General features: G+C 37.4%; 1 protein-coding gene across 3 annotated transcripts in view; it reads left to right on the forward strand.

The window, feature by feature from the left end:
• Positions 1–20,763, forward strand: part of SPHKAP (SPHK1 interactor, AKAP domain containing) — a 202,289-nt gene that overhangs the window by 52,765 nt on the left and 128,761 nt on the right. For all 3 annotated transcript variants that reach the window (XM_010366559.2, XM_010366560.2, XM_010366561.2), the window contains exon 3: positions 17,385–17,492. In XM_010366559.2, the coding sequence (XP_010364861.1) occupies positions 17,385–17,492 (108 nt within the window). The remainder of the gene's footprint in view (positions 1–17,384; positions 17,493–20,763) is intronic.

The raw sequence follows: 20,763 nt of genomic DNA on the forward strand, positions 1-20,763 counted from the left end.
TCAGGAATCCTACCCAGACACAATTGCTTGTGTTCCTCAAATTTCCTCTGTAGTATTAGAGAAATATGATCCCTGGAAGCTGCAGCTCTGAAAAAGCCATAGCATCAGGAATGAGACTTTGGTGTGCTTATTCGAAGGAGGAACTCTTCAATATATGTTTCTGGTAGTGAGAGATGGCCTTTCCCCAGAGCTAAGATGACCATACCATACAGTGACAATTTTCATAGATTGTCCTCGTGTTTTGTTAATAGACCCCCGTTTGCTCTCATAAGTGCTTTGGTATGCAAAATAACTTATATGGTCATCCCATCTCTGGCTTCGGAATTATCTTTTCTCTCCCTCTCTCTTTTCTAAGATCTAGACAAGTTAGATAAATTCACACTGAGGTTTTAGTGATTGCTTAATGGGGTGGTGACAAATAAATTATGTTTGCCACTACTATTACCCTCTCCCTTAACTGGCATTGATCATTGAGCCCGTTGAACCTGGACACGACCTCAGAATTCTACTTATTACAAAGCTCTAAACAAACACTTTCAATCCATCCAAGTTGGAACGTGAGCTAACCTCTATGTCACCCTAATTAATGTGCACCGAGACACAGGGCTGTTTTAACGTATGCAACATGATTTCCCACAATAATGCATTTAAAATGATATAATTACAAAATACTACAAGAAAAAATGGAAAAGAGCTACTGGGTAGGAAGCCCTAAAGTTCTCCCCCTAGAATCCCTTGAATTGTATTTAACAGAAGCATTGCCTGATGCCCCATCTCATACAACCACTCCTTCTTTGTTGTTGTTGTTGTTGTTGTTGAGGCATATCAACACCAGGCTGGTGTGCCGTGGCGTGATCTCAGCTCACTGCAACCTCCACTTCCTGGGTTCAAGCGTTTCTCCTGCCTCAGCCTCCCAAGTTACTGGGATTACAGGTGTACGCCATGACACCCAGCTAATTCTTTTTGTATTTTTAGTAGAGATGTGGTTTCACCATGTTGGTCTCGAACTCCTGACCTCAAACAGGCCTCCCACCTCAGCCTCCCAAAGTGCTGGGATTACAGGCATGAGCCACCGTGCTCAGCCCAACCACTCCTCCTTATAAGACAAATACAACCACCATTGCTAAACCGAATCTTAGGAATTTTACACTAAACAAGCTAAATGATTATAAGTGTCATTCTTTTATATTTATTTAAAACTAGGTAAAAATTCTTCCTAGTCTCTTTATAATAAATAAAAAACTGTTATCTCCAGGGCAGCAGTGGGATGTTGTGTATCAAACCTGGACTTGGAATTGAGAGACCTGAATTAGATACCGGGTTTCTCTTCTTACTGTATGTGCTTAGGCCGATGATGTAACCTGTCTGACTCAGATTCTCTAAGGTTAGTGTGATACTTACATACAAAAAGATTTGTGTACCCCTTGGCACATAGTTGATGCTCAATGAATATTAGTTCATTCTAAATAAATAATCTTTTAGATAAGGGAAATCTTTATTTAAATGAAATTTTAAAACAGATGTAAATGTAGCATGCAATGTGTCTCCATTATATTGAATATCTGTTAGATTTCCCTTTCCTCTGAAAGCATTATATTCAGTGTAATATTTCCACAACAGCTGGCATTTTCAATCTATGCTTTACTTAGACTGAAGGTTTGCTATTTGGGATATAGTGGAACCAAGTCTCTGAATAGGATTCTTATGAGGAAAAACTTGTCGGAGAAAAATCAACACCTGAAATATCCTTCTCTTTTCATGGCATGTTAATTAAATCTGCCTTAAACTTGGACTTATCAAAGGCGGCAGACTGAAAACACTTCAGGTTCCCAGAGGCAGAGTTTGATCTTAATATGACATCTGAACAGCTTTTTGAAGTTTCAAGAGCGTTCTTGGCCATGGTCCCTCCCCCGACCCCTTTAAACTGACTTAAATTTGCTGTCAACAGTGGCAAAGATATATCTGAAGAATGACAGAATGGGTGTCCCTGGATGTTTCATTTTATTCTGCAAAATACACTTTCATCTAAGCACATATCTTTTTGATAAGATGTAATTAACGAAAGCAATTTAATTAATGTGTTCAGGCACAGGCATACAAATCGGAAGGCTTTTTCACAGTCTGAGCCATATCTCTGGAGACATTTTTATTAGTCAGAATTTTATTGCTATTGGACAAGAGCCCCAATAATACTTCTGAGAAGCTACGAAGTACTTTCACTGTGTTTCAAAGCTAGATATTCACATGATGGAAAATAGACATAACATTCTGTATTTGTGGAAGTTGTTTCTCTCAAATAATCAAGGACCTTACGAATAAGTAAATAAAATTAAAGAAAAATCAGCATTATTGAGCTTATTCACATCACTATAGAAGGAAGACACAAGAATTTCCCCCTGGAGTATAAACCACTCTAAAGTCTCAAACACTCTCTTCTGATCTAGCAGCCTGTCAGTGGTCTTCAGGCTGGTTTCTGACACCAGAGAATGGCCTAGCCAATTTTTGCAAAACAGTTACATGTCCTGTTTTATCACTATTCTGCAAGAGTAATCAGAAGCATTGAAGAAACAGGGATATTTTTAAGACAAGAAATAGAGAATTATCCTACTAAAAGCGGCATTTAAAGAAAGCTAATATGATCGTTTTCAAGAGAATTCCTCAAAACAAAGATAGCTTGCAATCTGGGCTGCCAGGAGGGGAATACTGGGTGGGGATGGGGATAGCGGAGGGGAGGGGAGGTGAAACCAGTGTATGGGGTAGTGGATGGAGAGAAAAAGAAACCTGGGTGAGATCCATTTGGCAGTCAAGATCAGAAGGACTCTTTGACCGTAAGGGCTGAACAGGAGAATGACTACTTAGGCTAAGATATTTATGAGTGGTGGTACATCCAAGACCACTGCTAAGGGGACACTGGGAGACAGAGAGGAGAAGAAGCCATGAGTTTTGATTCAGCCCAGTTGCATCGAAAGAGCCAGCCACATTTCCTCTGGAGGCAGTTTCATTCACCATCTAGGGAAACTTCTGTATGCCCCGAGCCACATCAACATCAGGGTTGTACTGAGGGCAGAATGCAAGTAATAAAAGCTTTGATTAAGGGCTCATTTGCTCTTCCTTCAGCAAAAGCAGGTCAAGAACGGCTTCCCTCGCCTTAAAGGCAACCAGGTCCACACAGAAACCGAGAGGTGGGGCTGCCTGTGTTGCATGGAGAGCTCATCCTCTGGAAAGTATCAATGTGGTGACCCTAGGTGGGAAAATTTTAAGCTATCAGTTATGGCTTGTTTTGCAGTTTGAATACAATTCAGTTTCTTATTCTGAAGTCAGTCTGTTTGAGGACTTCTCTTCCGGACTCTGAAATCTACCCATTTCTCGTTGCCTCCAGCAATTTTTTCTATACAGTGGTGACAGTCCAACATGCCAGCCTTGTTCTGTTCTCTACAGCTCAGTTCCTTGAGCATCCTTTTCACTGTGTGTGAAGAGCCCCTGGAAGGAACCTGTATGCTTTTACTTTTTTCCTTAAAAAAAAAAAAAAAAAGATCAAAAAGGAGGACTCTGAAAACTTAAAATAGCTTAGAACACTTTGTGGAGTTGAGGCTAATGCTGTACTGCTGGAACTAGGTAAGTGATCTGTTTTTCTGAATTCCTGTGGTCATTACCCCAAGCCTTCTGTATTTTATGTATTAAATATCTCTCCAGAAATACAACGGGTTGACATTGAATATGTCTAATCTGGCATTAAAAATTCTCCTTTCTATCTTTGGGTACTTAAAAAAAGACTAGCCAGCCTGCTCCCTATCGCTGGCCTCAAGGCCTCCCCTGTTTTCTTTCAGTCCCTCCTGTAAGAAAAGTTCCCAGCACAGTAGCCTGAGGTACACACTACATTCCCCACGTGTCCTCATAGCATCCATCTTTTTCATATCGTGCCAGACTCACCCTTCTGATTAAAGTGCCAGTTTTCGGCCGGGCACGGTGGCCCAAGCCTGTAATCCCAGCACTTTGGGAGGCCGAGACGGGCGGATCACAAGGTCAGGAGATCGAGACCATCCTGGCTAACACAGTGAAACCCCGTCTCTACTAAAAATACAAAAACTAGCCTGGCGAGGTGGCGGGCGCCTGTAGTCCCAGCTACTCGGGAGGCTGAGGCAGGAGAATGGCGTAAACCCGGGAGGCGGAGCTTGCAGTGAGCTGAGATCCGGCCACTGCACTCCAGTCCGGGCGACGGAGCGAGACTCCGCCTCAAAAACAAAAACAAAAACAAAACAAACAAACAAACAAAAAAAAGTGCCAGTTTTCAGTCCTGCCAGTGTCAAAGTGGGAAGGAATAACATGGCTCAGATAAATTGGAGCACGTCTCTACAAGGGACCTTGTGACTCATGATCCTGTACAGTGAGCCCCTTACATTCACTAGGCACATCTCTGCCTCTTGAGAAGGGAACTCACTCTGAAAGACTCGTATCAGGGCTCATACTCTCCAGGATGGAAAGCATCCAAGAAACATTTGTATCCCTTCACAGATTATGGGCCCATCTGCATGCAGTTGTTTCTTGTAGCTTTTGCCCAAGAAGAGAAGAGTCAGAGAAAAGAGAACTATCCCTTTTTTACTTTATTTTATCATTTTATTTTGTCTTGCTTTGTCACCCAGCCTGGAGTGCAGTAGTGTGATCATGGCTTACTGTGGCCTCGAACTCCTGGGCTCAAGTGATCCTCCCACTTCAGCCTCCTGAGTAGCTCAGACTATAGGTGCAAGGCACCATGCCTGGCTAATTTTTTGGTTTTATTATTTTGTAGAGACAGGGTTTCACAATATTGCCCATGTTGGTCTTGAACTCCTGGCCTTAAGTCATCCTCCTGCCTCAGCCTCTCAAAGTGCTGAGATTACAGACAGGAGTCACTGCAGCCAGCCATGTTACTTATATTTTAATTGCCACAGTCCAAAGGCATGCACCAATACTCAAGAGATACATGGCCATCAAATTCATTGTCCCTTTGTCTAGTGGCAAATTCTGCACTACCTATACTTTGCATACCAACACAAAATAATCCAAAGTCCATGGAAGGCTTTCATGCACTTCATATATTTTCCTACATGTGTGTTTCTTCCTATATTTTTCTTCTCTTAGCATTAAAATCACATTCCCTTCACTGATAGTATAAGTATTATAGCATTATGCTGACTCTAAATAACAATTAATCAGCTGTCCTCTATTTATGTGTCTAACTTGATTCTGCTTAAACCATTGCTGATCATTCATAAATTATACTATATTTGCATTTCCTGAGTGTATCTGTTTTTGTAACTCTTGCATTTTATACTTGAGACTCAAACTCAGTTACTGCATTCATGTGGATAAAGCTCTGATCAACTTTCAAAGCCTTCTTCAGCCAGCTGACATCTGTGTGATATGACAGAGGTAGTGTGGCTGGATACTTCTTTTTCAGTCCTCATCAGTTACCAAGCTCTAACTCCTCCTCTGTACTCTTATTCTTTTGACAACATTAAGATACAGTGTAGCACCCAGAATACCAGTAATTGAGTGGCACAAGAAAAATAGAGAGATATCTGAGACTGTACAGAAGCCATGCAGGTCATTTCTTGCCATCTTAGGATGCATCCTGGCCCAGGATAACATACAAAGTCTCTAAGTTACATATACGGGGATATAAATTTCAAAGAAAGGGGGGCTTTTGTTCATAAAGCATCTCCATTTTGTGCTCAAATTGCATCCTTATGTGATATTTGTCAGAGATAAATGCTCCATAAAATAGTGTAATCCATATTTATTTATCAGAAACAAACTTAGACCAGGTATGTATTGCAGAAAGCATTTCATAGATAAGGACTCTCCTACTAGAAAAACACAATTAGTTTATCTGAAGGTCATTCATTTGTATGTTTATCATGAGATGACAATTTTACCTTTTCTCTTCTCTGGTAGTCTTCCCTCCTACCCACCTTTACAGTAAAGGGAGAGAATGAATGGTAGGCTCACTAATAACCGTTTCCTTTCCAACTCTTCCAACAAATCATACCTTTGATCTGGTAAATTCTCCTTGATAACAGAGAATCATTTTGTTCCAAGAGCTAAAAGAACGCCATTATTTTACGATACTTTAAAAATAACCAGTTACAAAATTTCTAAATTTTATTAGGTGTCAATGGTAGAATGCATGAATACTTTACATCCAACCAAACAGAATTATAGAATATGTTGTATGAATAATAAAACAATGATATTCATACTTTGGAAACCATTTCTCCTTTTTGTCAAAGGAGGTTAATGCACAAGGACTCAGGCAGTCATCCAATAAAATCATCGTTAAGAGAAAAATGTTATCCTAATATTTAATTAAACCTTCTGAGAAATGGAAACTAACTCACTGAGTTTCTGATGCCAATTTTTTTCTTCCATGCAATAATTTTATTTCAATTTTCTTTTATTGTTTCTTCTTAGTAGTTCAGTGTGCTTTAAATAGGCATTACACAGTTGCCCGGTGAAATAATGGGAAAGTATTTCTATTCCAGAGTGGAAAACAAAAGACTATAGAATTCTCAGAAAGTTTGCTATGGCATAAGCTAGATCAGCATAAAGTTAAATGTATAAAATTAAATGAAACTTCCTGAATTCTAGTCCAGCATGAGTGTGTGTGTGTGTGTGTGTGTGTATGTACTAGGCTTTTTAACTATTATAAAATATTTAAGTCAGCAATTAAGCATTAATTAAGCCAGTGACTAAACTTTGCAAAATTATACTAAAAAAGTTTTGTAGACTTTTACAGTGCTTCAAAACATTAGAGAGCATCTGGCCCAGCTCAGCAATGAATTTCTTTTCATTGAAGGATAAAAGATTCTTTCCCACTACTGGGAACCTAAATTTCCCATCACTTCCTCCACCACTCATTCTGCACCAGACATTTATTATCCTTCAAACACACCATGCATACTCCTTCTGTGAACCTTTGCTGTCCCTGGTAATCTCTGCCTGGGAGGCTGCTCTGCCCTCAGATGGGAGTGTGGCTGGCTTCTCACTTCATTCAGATCTCTACTCTATGTCATCCTTAGAAAGGCCTGCCAAGACATACTTTCCAAATAGCATCCCTTATTTCCTTATCCCTTTGTCTGGCTTTATTTACTTTCATAGTAGTTTTCATTATCTGACATATATGCTTATTTATAATTTATGCGATTATGATGTGTCCTCCTACAACAGAATGAAAAGGAAAATGGTTTCTTGTTGTTGCTGTCATTCTTGTTTTGTTCACCAGTGCTCCAATTAAACAGTGCCTAGTACAGAGAGCAGGTGCTCAACAAGTAGTTGATTGAAAGACGAATGAAAACTTAATATGGATGGCATTATCCTTGTTTCATAATAGCATTCCAAAGCTAACATTAAATATAGAGTCTAATTAATACTTTTGAATATGATATGAGCCAATATGGAATCCAGGCTTAATTTTTATTTTAAAAGTATCTTGAAAAGAAAAAAGATATCTTAAAATGGAAAGGAAAACAAACCACAAAGAAATACCACCATGCACCTGTTAGAATTACTAAAATAAATTTAAAAGCAAAAATGGACAACACTGAGTACTGACAAGGATACGGGACAAGTTGGACTCTCATACCTTGCTGGTGGAAATGGAAAATGGTAAACCCACTTTAAAGGACATTTTTTCAGTTTCTTATAAAGTTACCATATGACTTAGTAATTTCATTCTTGGGTACTTACCCGAGAAAAGCAAAACCTTCAATTTAAACATAAACCTGTAGGCAAATGTTTATAGCAACTTTATTTATATTTGCCCCAAACTGAAACAACCCAAATTTCTTTTGGCTAGTGAATGGCTTTAAAAATAACTCTGTGTATCTCCATAGAATGGAGCGCTGCTCAGCAACAAAAGAAAGCAAACACTACTCATGCACATGGTAATAGAGATGAATCTCAAACTCATTATGCTAAGAGAAAGAAACAGGTCATAAAAGGCTACATATTCTACGACTCCATCTGCATAACATTTTAGAAAAGGCAACATTTTAGGGATACAAATCAAATGAATAAATTAGAATGAAGCTGTAATATTGTCTAGGGATATAGATCAGATCAAAAAATTGGAATAAAGCCAAACTATGGTCTTTTTATCTCTTCATATGTCACCATTTTTTCCCTTCGTATGTCACAATTTTTCACTTACTCATGTCCTCTTTTCAATGCACCAATAAAATTTTGCAATTTTCTTTATTCACCTTCTACAGAAAAAAAAAAAAAGGAAAGGAAAGAAATCATATCAGTTGTTGCCAGGGGCTGGGACTTAGGATATATTTAATTACAAAGAGAAGGAGGGATTTGAGGAAGGTGATGAAACTCTTTTATATCTTGATTCGGTTGCTGGTTATACAACCATGTGCATTTTTCAAAACTCATAGAACTTTACACACAAAAAGTGAATTCTATAGGAAGGCAATATCTCTATCAAGAAAATGTTACCAGGAGTAAAGATGTCATTATTTTGCCAAGTAAATAGATCAAAGTGTCTTAGTACTTGCCTTCATTCCAGTCATCTCTTCTCTATCTTTACCACATTCACCATTCAAATCCAATGAACCACTCACATCACAGTCTTCTTGTGTAAGAAAATGTAACTGAGTGCCTTAGAAAGAGTCTCGAACTGCAACAGGAGCCTGGAGAGTCTCCTCTGAGTGATGCCCATGCCTCTTCCAATGGATTTCTCTGGCTCCCTTTATTTTACTGCTCCTCTTGCTTTTTCTCTCCACATCTCCAGCACACATTTATTAATACTTTGTGTCTCATTTGAAAGTTAGCATCACACTGTCCAAAGTTATCATCAAGTATAGAGTCTAACAAATGCATTTAAGGGATATTGATAAGAGATTTTGCTGTCAAACAGCAAGCAGCTGTTCTGTACCAATGGTATGTAGGGAGAAAAGTGTTGGACACAAATTGAATACGTATATATTTATATAATATGCATGTATACTGGGAAGCATGCACCTTCCAATATTCTGAGGAAGAAATTTTGTTTGTATTACAAAAACTTCACAAGAACAGAGAAATATTTATATAGGGGCAGGCTCAGTTTCAGTTATATCTTGAGGGTTGGGGAAGAACATTGATGAAAACTTCAGGGGGCAGGTGGAATGATGTGGAAAAAAATGTATGCATCATAAAGGCTATGTGGTAGAGCTGTTTATTAAACTCGTGGATTATAGCAGAGTATTTATGGAGGGAGATAATCTGAGACAAAGCCTAGGAAACTCTAAGTTGGGCAAAATGCAGTATCTTAAACATTGGAGTTTAGTCACTGTTTATCAAAAGATTAACAGGAGAGAGCTGAATTAGAATCTGTTCTTTCTTGAATGCTAATTGTTTGGCAAAAAGCCCATAAAAATTTGGGCTCACCCCCAGCAAATATTGTCCTTCTGTCTTGTTTTGCAAAACCCAGCTTAGTTTCTGACAGGATTAGAAGGTCCTCAGTCGTATTTATTGGATCAGTTAGTCAATTGTGGTCAAAGTCTTATGAGAGAATTATATAACATTAGTAATAATATTAATAATAACAATAGCTACTCTTCGTGAGCACTTGAAGTAATCAGATAGCATGTGCATTCATTATTTCTAATGTCTGCAAAAGATTCCTCATTGTGAGTAGAAATACCACCCTCATTTTGTAGGTGGGAAAACTGAGACTCAGAAGTTAAGTGACTTGCCTTAGGTTGAACAGGTAATTAATGGAAAAACTGGAATTTGAAATCAGATTTGTCTTCAAAGCTTACTTTTTTTTCTTTATTTTGGTTTTAGTGAGCTAGATGGATTTCAGAGATAAGGAAGATAGAGAGATGAGAGAATTACAATATGAATACATAGGACCTTTGTGTGTGTCCAGCCTTCCCTAACTTCCCGTCTCAAGTATCGTCTCTGTTTTAGTTTGTTAGAGCTGCCATCACAAAATATGCTAAACTGTGTAATTTGCAAACAACAGGAATTTATTGCTCACAGTTCTAGAGGCTGGAAAGTCCAAGATCAAGGTGAGAGCAAATTCAGTGTTTAATGAAGACTCATTCTCCATAGATGGTGCCTTTTTGTCATGTCCTCACATGGGAGAAGGGCAAAAAGCTTTCAAGCCTTTTTTTATAAGGGCACTAATTTCATGCATGAGGGCAGAGCCCTTTTAACCTAATTACCTCCCAAAGGCCTTACCTCTTAATGCCAACACTTTGGGGATTTGATTTTAACCTGTGAGTTGATGGGGTGGGGTGGGGAGAGAGGAGGACACATTCATTCAGACCGTAACAATCCCCATCCCCTTTATTCCCTATCACGGCACTGTGTTTATTTCTTCATGATAGCCACCATAGTGTATAATTAAGTGTGTACTTCAATGCTCCTTTATTTTCTGTTTGGCTCCCAAGCCAGATTTTAAGTTCCATAAATATGGAGACCAGTTACGTATTACTCACTGTTGTATTACCTGGAGAGTAATCCATGGTGTGCACTAAAAAATTGCTATTTTTTAAGTAATTGAAAGAACTTAAGTAACTGCTAATTGTTAAGTAATTTGCTCTCCAAATTAAACTTTGAAGAGCAGACTATAAGACAGGAAATAGATAAAGAGATGTTCCAGATAGCACCGAATTTTCAAGCAAGGGTAACTGGAAGAATTGTCCTGACATCAACTGCAAATAGGGAAGTCAGGAAGTCAGGTTTCTCTTAGGCACTGAAAGTGGGGAAGGAGGGAGTTTGTGTGTAGACATGAATAGTCCAAGGTGACAGCAAGAAATCCAAAAGTAATAACTAACAGGAGTGCAAAAAGTCAAGCTCTATAGAAAGGTTAAACCTGGAGCTACGGATCAGCGAGTCATCCCTCCAGGTTGTAATTAATTCCCTGAGACTCCATGAATGCTAAGGAGATAAGGAAAATGATTGATGGGAGTAGAAAGACCAACACACTGATGACCAAACTATAAGGAATACTTATATTTACCACACTTGGGGAGGAAAAACTAGCTGAAAAGAGACACATGTCTTCTCCACCTGCCCTGATACATCCAGACAACACAGATCCACCTTTCAATGCTCTGGTCAAGGGCAAAGCCCTTTGCCATCCCTTCCCCCAGGGAGAACTGACCAGTCCATCCTTGGTGATAGCTGACCTGGATTGTCATTGATCAAAGCACCAGAATTTCTTTATCACAGTCAGAGTGTTTGTTCTTCCTCTAGTAGAGTTATCCCTCTTAATATTCTCAGTGCCGACATCAAAAGAGCTCAATGAGCATTGGTTGACTGATACTGACTGAAGGAGAGTAGAGAAGCAGGAGGAGAAAAATGACAATGGCACATCACGAATAAATAAAAAAAGAGGAATTGTCAAATGTTGTGAAGAGGCCGAGAAAATGTTTGATGAAACAGATATTGTCTACATTTTCCTGCATTTCTGATACTAATAGCAACCATGTGTCAATTGCATACTCTGTCGAGGCTAGCCCTTTACAAGCATTTTCTCATTTGACGCTTAGAATAAACTTCTGAAATGTCTTTAATTATCTTCATGTAATAGATGTAAACACTAAGTCCCACAGAAGTTAAATGACTTGCCCAAGCTCATTCAACAAGATGAAATGGGATTTAATATCAGTTCTGTCCCCAAACCTCAGTGACTAACCACCGGTCACTGTCTTCTCCAATTTAAATTACTTAAAAAATATTAAGACAGTGCTCAGTGATGTTTGGGACTCTGTCCAGGTTACTAAGAGTCTATTTCTCCCTCTCTGTCTGATCAATACTAAATATCTTCAACTTGGTTCTCTATATAAAAAGAAACATAACTGTAATGTAGAGCAAAAGGATCTTCCTAACCTTATTTACTGCACTCATGAAATTTTAAAAGAAAATGTGCCATTATTATTTCAAATTCGTGAGCACACAAAACATTCATTATTAGTTCTTCATCTAAAATAAGTAAGTCCGTAACTAAAAACAGCAGATAAATAAAGGAGCCGTTGAGAGCCTGGTGAGTTTTTCTCCTTTCGTTCTCAGAAAGCAACTTTCTCAGCAGGGAGACTATATCCATAAAGCCTCAAAATCACTGAATTCTCAAGTACATATTCTTCCTTCAAGCGTTCTTCTTTTCCTTATGATTTGTCTAAGCCATGAAACTAAAAGCTTTTCACAGGCTAAAATTGCTTAACATATGATGCTAAGTGGTTTACTGAAGTCCGCATTTTTATTCTCTCTTGCTTATTTGGCTCTCAATGTATACTATTTGAGAAAGGGAGAAGGAGGAGGAGCAAAAGGGGAAGGGAGGAGGAGAATTACATAATGGTTGGTATAGAAGTGGCCTTTAGATCATTTGCTTTGATTGTTTACCAAAGGCAAAGGGAGGCCAGGAGCTAGTGGACTTAACTACACAGTTAACAAGGAGTCAGGACTGGAATTCAAACCTCCTGAACACACCTGAGCTCAGAGAGAGAAAGCGAGATATGGGTAAATGTATAGACTGGGATAGGGTAGAACCTGAAAATGAGAAACTATATAATTTTAATGGAACACTGCCTTAGTGGAGACTCTAATGTCTGGGAACCTGACTGAAATTCTAGTTCTGCAAAAACTAGATAAATTCTTGATCCCTCTAAGCCTGGGCAAAGGAAATAGTAACTATTATGATAGCTAATGCTTATCGGGCACTTAGGATGCACCAGGCACTGTTTTAAGAACCTTATCTATGTTAGCCTTGAGAATTTACCTCACAAGCCTAGAGATTTAATTCAGTCAATAGTGTGGTTTAGGGCATTAGCCCAGACAGTTCTCAATAAATGTACAATTATTTGGTCAATAATTAAAAATATAAATATTTAATAATGAATCATCTAAATGTTAATGAAATTTATGGAAAAATGTTTAATTATTGATATAATCAGATGAACTAATTTTTAATGATGATAAAATTAAAATTTTAAAGTTACATTTATGTGGCGAATGAATATTCTGAATGAATATTCTCACCAAACAAAGAAGCTCTCCTCCAAACATTTCTTCTTAAGCACGGCAAGATTTAGGTTTTATTTTAAATTCCAGTTCCTTATTTTGCTATTTCTGTTTCTTCTAAAGCAAAGATGTGCTTTAGGAAAGATTCACAGTATCCCAGGGAAATGGAAGAGTCAAATAAGAAATCTTCCTAAAATTTTTCATTGAATGAGCAGATCCCTAAAGCACTTGACATTTTCCTCACTTCTAGGATAGGACAGAGCAAGGTCTTTGTATATTTTTAGTTATTTATTTTTAAAATAGGTTCAAAAGAATTAATACCTTTGAAATATCTGCCGAGGACTTGACAGATTAATCTGTCTGTGCACATTCCTCTGTTAGAGAAGTTAAATGCAGGTGAAATCCCACAGGTAGCCAGCTCTTCTCCCAACTAGTCTCATCTTCAGACAGCCCCTTTCATAGCTCTGGAGTCTTCGCAGTGCGAGGTTTCAGACTGATGACTTTTGGCAAGTCCCCCTCTGCCTGTCTGTGTTTCACCAGGAAAATGTACCCATCCAACCCACCAATTTTCTGAAACCACCAAGTGAATTGTGTTTGAACTCTGTCCCCTTCCTAAGGCCAATACTGATAAGTGACAGTTGCTTTACTCTGTTGACATACTTTGTTGTAACCATGGTATTATGTGTCCTAAATATATCAGAATGTAGACAAGGTGCAGGATATAATTCTGAGTAGTGAGCTCTAGAATGACTGAGAAGTGATTCTTAGTCAGAATATTTGTTAAACTGCATTGTAAGGCATTATGAACTAGTATGCTCATTTGATGCCTGTGTTTTACACTTGATCTTAGCCAAAAGGCCGAGAAGCGATGATGCCTGTATTTTAAATCTTTAATATTCTTATGCACAGAGTTAACGAGTGCTTTATAGTTGGGTGTTCCAAGATCTAGGGATCACAGAAAGGCAAGGAGCAGAAGAAGCATGAAAACATCGGTTGGCTTAAAGATAACTCAGTTAGGTGTAAAAGCATGCTTTCCTTTGAGACATTAAAATACTGATAATACGTCTCTACTAAAAAATACAAAAAACTAGCCGGGCGTGGTGGCGGGCACCTGTAGTCCCAGCTACTCGAGAGGCTGAGGCAGGAGAATGGCGTAAACCCGGGAGGCGGAGCTTGCAGTGAGCCGCGATCGCGCCACTGCACTCCAGCCTGGGCGACAGAGCGGGACTCCGCCTCAAAAAAAAAAAAAAAAAAAAAATACTGATAATACTTGCCAAGTAGATTAACTACATTATGTAATTTACATCACAAAAAGTTTCCTGTCTTTCAAGAAAACTGCCACCTCATAATTTCATTCATAGAAAACTAACTTTAAAATGGAAGTCCATAAGAAAATGTAGTTTTATTTACAAAAAAAAAATAGGTGCAGACAAGTTTTTGGAAACCTACCCCAAATCATACCCATTTGTATGGGTATATAAGACAGCCCTGTTCAGTAATTTCACATCCAAAGTCAGGCTCTGAACAACTTGGGGCAGAAATTCAAATCTCTCTGAGACTCAAGGTCTTGATTTTCAACCTGAAAATTTCTGTAAAGATTCGTATCCTTCAAATAATTCCCACCTTATAGCATTGCAAAAAAGATTAAGTGAAAAAGTAAAAATATATATATGTGAAAATTTTAGCACAACTTCAACATATTCTAAGCATACAAAAATAGTAGCTGTAACTATTAATACTACAAAATGCATAACTAAAATTACACCTTAGACCAGAATACTTGCTAAAGAAAATCTGCCATCACACATCTGAAATATTTTCAGTCCTCTCATTTCAGACAGAAGGCATCCAAAGTTCTATTATCCTTTTCAGCCACCTTCAAATAGTAACAGTAAAAACCAAGTTCTGAGAGAATAACTTACCATTTCCATGGCACAGTGTTTCACATATATCATCTCCCTGAATACCCTCAGTGATCCCACCAGTTGAGTAGTATCCATATTCACAGTTATGGAAACTGAAACTCAGGGTTTTAAGTCATCTCTTTGAGGTCATCCTTCTACTAATGACCAAGTTAGTATTGCAACCCAGTTAGACCACTAATGTCGCTGCTCTTAAACTCTATTCCATGCTGGAAATAAAAGGGAAAGGCATTTGAATGGTATAAAGGGAATGTGGAGTTACAGCCTTTTTCTGCTTTAAATAAAGTTCATCTGGATCAATGGTTCTCAATGTTTTTTTAACTCAAAATTCTTTTGCACTCTAAGAAAAATATTAGGGACCTCAAGAAACTCTTGTTTATATAGATTATACTTATTGCTAATTTCCATGTTACAAATTAAAGCTAAGAAAAATTTTTATTCGTCTTATTTTCTAATAATAAAACAGAATTTAAACTAAATAAGAATTTATTATTTGACAAAATAATTTTAAAATAATAATAAACACACTATCTTCTATAGCATACTTTTATGAAAAATATTTGTTTTCCAAAACCAAACAAAACCCTTTAGCGAGAAGAGTGATTTCAACTCACATGTTTGCAAATCTCCTTAATGTCTGACTTGATACAAGACAGTTGAGCTGTCCTAGCTGCCTCTGCATGCAGTCTGTTGTGCTATCACACGTCACGTAGCCTATGGAAAACTCCACGGAATATATACAAGACAACAAGAACAAAAAGAACAAATAACATCTTAGTATCATTATCGAAGTAGTCTGACTGCTGCACTCTCTGAAAGATTTCAGAGACCCTGAGAGGTCCCAGCCCACCCTTTAAGAACCAGTTTAGGTAAAATATTTAAGAGAACTGAAGAAGCTCCCTAGCCAATGCCGGTCTGCAGTAATAATCCAAGTTTATCATTTAACTACTTGCTCATTCACAAAGTGTCTCTTTGTACTGTTCTGGGAAAGAATGATGAAAATGTATTAACGAAAATTCATCATTAATATAATAAATGATATTATTTTAATATATAATTATATTTTATATTATTATTATTAATTATAATAACATTTATCATTAATACATTTTCATTATTTTAGATGAATAATATTACTCATGTAAAATGTGTCAGAATTAGATTTACTTAACTGTATTCAGGGACCAAAAGTAATGTATTTCTATCTTCACAGAAAAAGAGAAGACAATCTTTGTTGTACGAATGAAATGTAATTGAAGTACCAATCTATTTTAGTGTCATTAACCAAACTGATTAAATCTGTTACATTGCTTAAGTGAAAGTAGTAGTCAAGTATTACCAGACATATCCCCTAATAAAATAGAGGGTAGAGGGTACCAGAAAAGCATTGGGAATCTTTAAAAAGATAAAGAAAATGTTATACAATATTTGGCTTTTTTTTTTTTTTTTTCTGAGACAGAGTTTCACTCTTGTTGCCCAAGCTGGAGTGCAATGGTGCGATCTCAGCTCACTGCAACCTCTGCTTACTGGGTTCAAGTGATTCTCCTGCCGCAGTCTCTCCAGTAGCTGGGATTACAGGGGCACGCCACCACACCTGGCTAACTTTTTGTATGGTTAGTAGAAACGAGGTCTCACCGTGTTAGCCAGGCTGGTCTCGAACTCCTGACCTCAGGTGATCCACCTGCCTTGGCCTCCCACAGTGCTGGGATTACAGGTGTGAGCCACCACGGCCAGCCAATAATTGGAGACATTAGCAGTTATTTATAATATTTCATCTTCAAAATATCTCAGCTCCAAAATATGCTTGTTCTTCCTTGCTTTAAGAATCCAAGCCCAGAATTAAGATATTTGTAAGTCATATTTGGTTTTGTTAATTCATGTGTTCCAATTATTTTTGCCATACCATCCTATTTCAAAATAGCAAATGGTATTTAATGCAATTTGTTTCCTAGTTATCTCTAACAACTTTTAAACTTAACATAGTACCTTAGGTGTTCTAGAAAAATTGTACACTAGTCAAAGCGATGTTAGCAGAACTAAATAAGTGAAGAACCAATATTACATCAAAGGAAAAAAACCCCACATTTTGTTCATTGGAAATATTTATGGAGTGTGAAAGAACATTAGCACTAAATGAAATGTGACCCCCATCGCCCATAGAGCCATACCCCCAAAAACAATCATTTGATTGCAAATTATGCAAAAGCTACACAATTGACATTTCCAGGTGTTGAATTTGATGAGAGAACATCCATGTTAACATTAATGTATTTCTCTCCAGCTAATTCTAGGTTGGATATTTTATCCATTTTAGAGGTGCTATCATCCTGCAAGTTTTTTTTTTCTAATACCCGGAAGCTCTGAGGAAAAGAAAACACCTACAGGTTTTTTTATAAGAAAAAAAAAAAAAGAGCTTAGATAGAAAGCATTGCCAAATAAGCACTGAGTTTTTCTGGGTTCCCCCAGGTTCTTCGCAGCAACAGCCTCCTGGAGTCAACAGACTACTGGTTGCAGAATCAGAGGATGCCCTGCCAAATTGGTTTTATAGAAGACAAGTCTGAAAACTGTGCTTCTGTAAGTATACAAAAATCTTGGGATGTTGTGTGATAAAGCAGAGAAACGGGCACAGGTACCCATGTTTAGGACCAAAAGTTTCATAATTCGTTAAATACCAAGTAGAGAAAATATTCCTTTGAAAATACATAACTGTTTTATATGGACTGTTAACAAAATAGCATGCAGATCTAATGCTTCTACCCCCATTTTGCTCATTTTAACAGGTAAAGTTATCTAATAGAAAAAATGTTTATATATTCAAAAATGACTAAGAAAAAGATTCAGAAATAGAATTGTATGATGAGAAGTAAAAAGCCATTCAACAACTCTCTCGTATTCTTTTCAGTATATTTTACATCACCTGCTAGTAGATATTTTCTAATATGAAAAGTGTCTACAAATGTTCCATCATTCTTATATGTTACAGTCATTATTTGAAAACCTTGATAAAAACTTTTCAACCTAAAAAGTAAACAGGTATACATTTTAATATATTGAAGCTGAGCCTTACATACAAACTTTCTTTTTCAAGGGAAAAGATATTCTTCCAGATAAACAATATACTTCTTTTAGCTTGGAATGTGATTAGACACTGTTGTAGAATATGTTCCTTCCTATGGGTTAGAGAAAGCTATATGTTTCATTTTGATTGAAATCACCTAGCTCTAATGGGGTCATGATTACAGAGATTGGGGGGGAGTGTTTCCAAAGAGGAGAAAAATGTAATTCGCATGACTAAATTGAGAACATCAGCTCCGAGCTATTCCTGGAGGCAAGTTGCATGCCAGCATTTCTGTTAAAAGAAACAAAAAAGGAAGCTGAATATGGGATAGGGAGGCTTTTTATATATAATGAGCAGAACTAAAGAACCAGAACTGGCAGACAGAGGATGTTAAACATTTCACACTGCACAAGAAATGCAGAGTCCATTCAATAGATTTAAGTCAATCCCTTTGTTTAGGCAAAGGTTTATGATTCTGCTACTTTAAGTGCTTTTGATACCTTGTGCAGAAAATTAGTTGCTGGCTAGGATTCTTTGGGGAAAACACACAGAATTAAGTGTCAAAATTTTAAGTGATATCTTCTTTGCAAATTCAGTTCTGAGATGAGTTGGAAAATTCAGGCATTTGTGGACACAGATCTCTAGTTACACAGCTATAAATTGTAAAATGGAGAGGAAGAGCTATCAGCAGACACACTTTGGTCAAAGTTGTCATTTGAACGGCTCCTAATAAAAAGTCACTCAGGAGAACTCACTAAAGTTGAGGCACTAAAACTTGTGTAGTTAAAGGCAAAGAGTATATGTTAGGAGTCTGGATTTCAGAGCTACAATTAGAATGCTAACTTTAAATTTTTAGTCCCTTTATAGTGTCAGATGGTATCAGTGTGGTTAAGCTGATTCATCCCGCCTGTATGATTCCCCCTATTCCTTCCAAAATGGGAAAAACCTATACACAAGTAAGAGGTGTATTGGAAGATTCATTTGCTCCCAATAGTTTGTAATAATTGAAATTTACACAAAAATGAAAACTTGAATTTAAAAAGTTGAACTCATAAAAGTAGAGAGTAGAATGGTGGTTGCCAGGGGCTGAAATAATGGATTCAGGGAAGGTTGAGAAGATATTAGTCAAAGGATACAAAATTTCATTTAGATGGAAGGGATAAGTTTAAGAAGTCTATGGCGGAACATGGTGACTATAGCTAGTAGCAATACGTTGTATTTTTGAAAAATGTCAAAAGAATGGATTTTAAGTGTTCTCAACCAAAAAAATGATAACTATGTGAGTTAATGCATATGTTCATTAGTTCAATTTAGCCATTCCAGAATGTATATACTGTATATTTCAAAATAGCTTGTTGTATACAATAAGGATATTCAATTTTATTTGTCAATTTAAAACTTAAAATAAAACATTTTTAAAAGTATCCAGGACTCTAAACCTAAAGGAAATCTCAGGGTCACTGTGAAAAACTAACCCTAATCTCTCACAAGTGTCCTATAGTTACTTTTCTTAATTTCCAAATCCCCTGTCTTTCTGGCCTGGCACATATTTCTAGGATGAGTAGAAGAAACTTGGATGTCCAGAGTTGCACATTCCTGAAGAGAAATTATTACCTACAGAAGAAATAGAAGTAAACCATAGAGGTGATGGACTAGGACAAGGAATTCATGAGCAAAATAGCTACCCAGAAGCAGTGACCAAAGTCATCAAGGAATAAGGACTTAATTCCTTTTCAAAACCAGTTCTCCACATCAGCATGCAAATGAAAGTATAATTTAAAGAGGGAAAATAGATTACATTTTAATATAATATTCTCATTAAAGTTTAATTTTAAGAATAGTTTTATAAAATCACCCCAAACTTAAATATCTTTACATATAATCACAAGAGAATCTGAGGCACTTATAGCAATTCAGTTATAGTTGCTTTGTAACCTGTAACCTGTTCAGAACTCTGGGGAGAACCAACTCCAAGTTATTCTTGCTTCTTTAACTTATTTCATCCTGACCAAAATTAGTAGCCAACATTTTCATATCCAGTTGTGATTGGTTTGGTATTCACTGTAATGAACTTCTAGTGTTCAGATGTGTGGTTTCTTTGATCTCAGTATGTCAGTGGTAGCAAAGTTTCCTGAATTCAAGATGTCCACATAATATTTTTATTGAGGGACAACCTCAGACTTGGAAAATATTCAGGGTGTTGTATGCATATTTCAGTACCCCTGTTTGTTCTCAAGCATCAAATGATGAGTTATATCATTTCTTCAGTGGGAAACTGCACTCATTTCACAGTTAATGTAAGAAGTCTTAGTGAAGAGCAGTTTGGAGCAGCTAGAAATCTGATAGGCATGTGGAACAGAAACCACTATCCAGGAAGTCTGGCTCAGAAGCCCCCTGAAGACATCTTCAATAGTTTTTCAAAAGGTATCTGTATTAGTCTGTTTACATGCTGCTGATAAAGAAATACCCAAGACTGGGTAATTTATAAAGAAAAAGAGGTTTAATGAACTCACAGTTCCACGTGGCTGGGGAGGCCTCACAATCATGGTGGAAGGCAAAAGGCACAACTTATATGGTGACAGGCAAGAGAAAATGAGAGCCAAGCAAAAGGGGAAATCCCTTATAAATACCTCAGCTCTCCTGAGACTTATCCACCACCACAGGAAGAGTATGGGGGAAACCACCGCCATGATTCAATTATCTCCCACTGGGTCCCTCCCACAACACATGGGAATTATGGGAGCTGCAATTCAAGATGAGATTTGGGTGGGGACAGAGACGAACCAT

Source organism: Rhinopithecus roxellana, chromosome 14 (assembly GCF_007565055.1).
Source record: "Rhinopithecus roxellana isolate Shanxi Qingling chromosome 14, ASM756505v1, whole genome shotgun sequence".
In the NCBI taxonomy this organism is placed as follows: Eukaryota; Metazoa; Chordata; class Mammalia; order Primates; family Cercopithecidae; genus Rhinopithecus; species Rhinopithecus roxellana.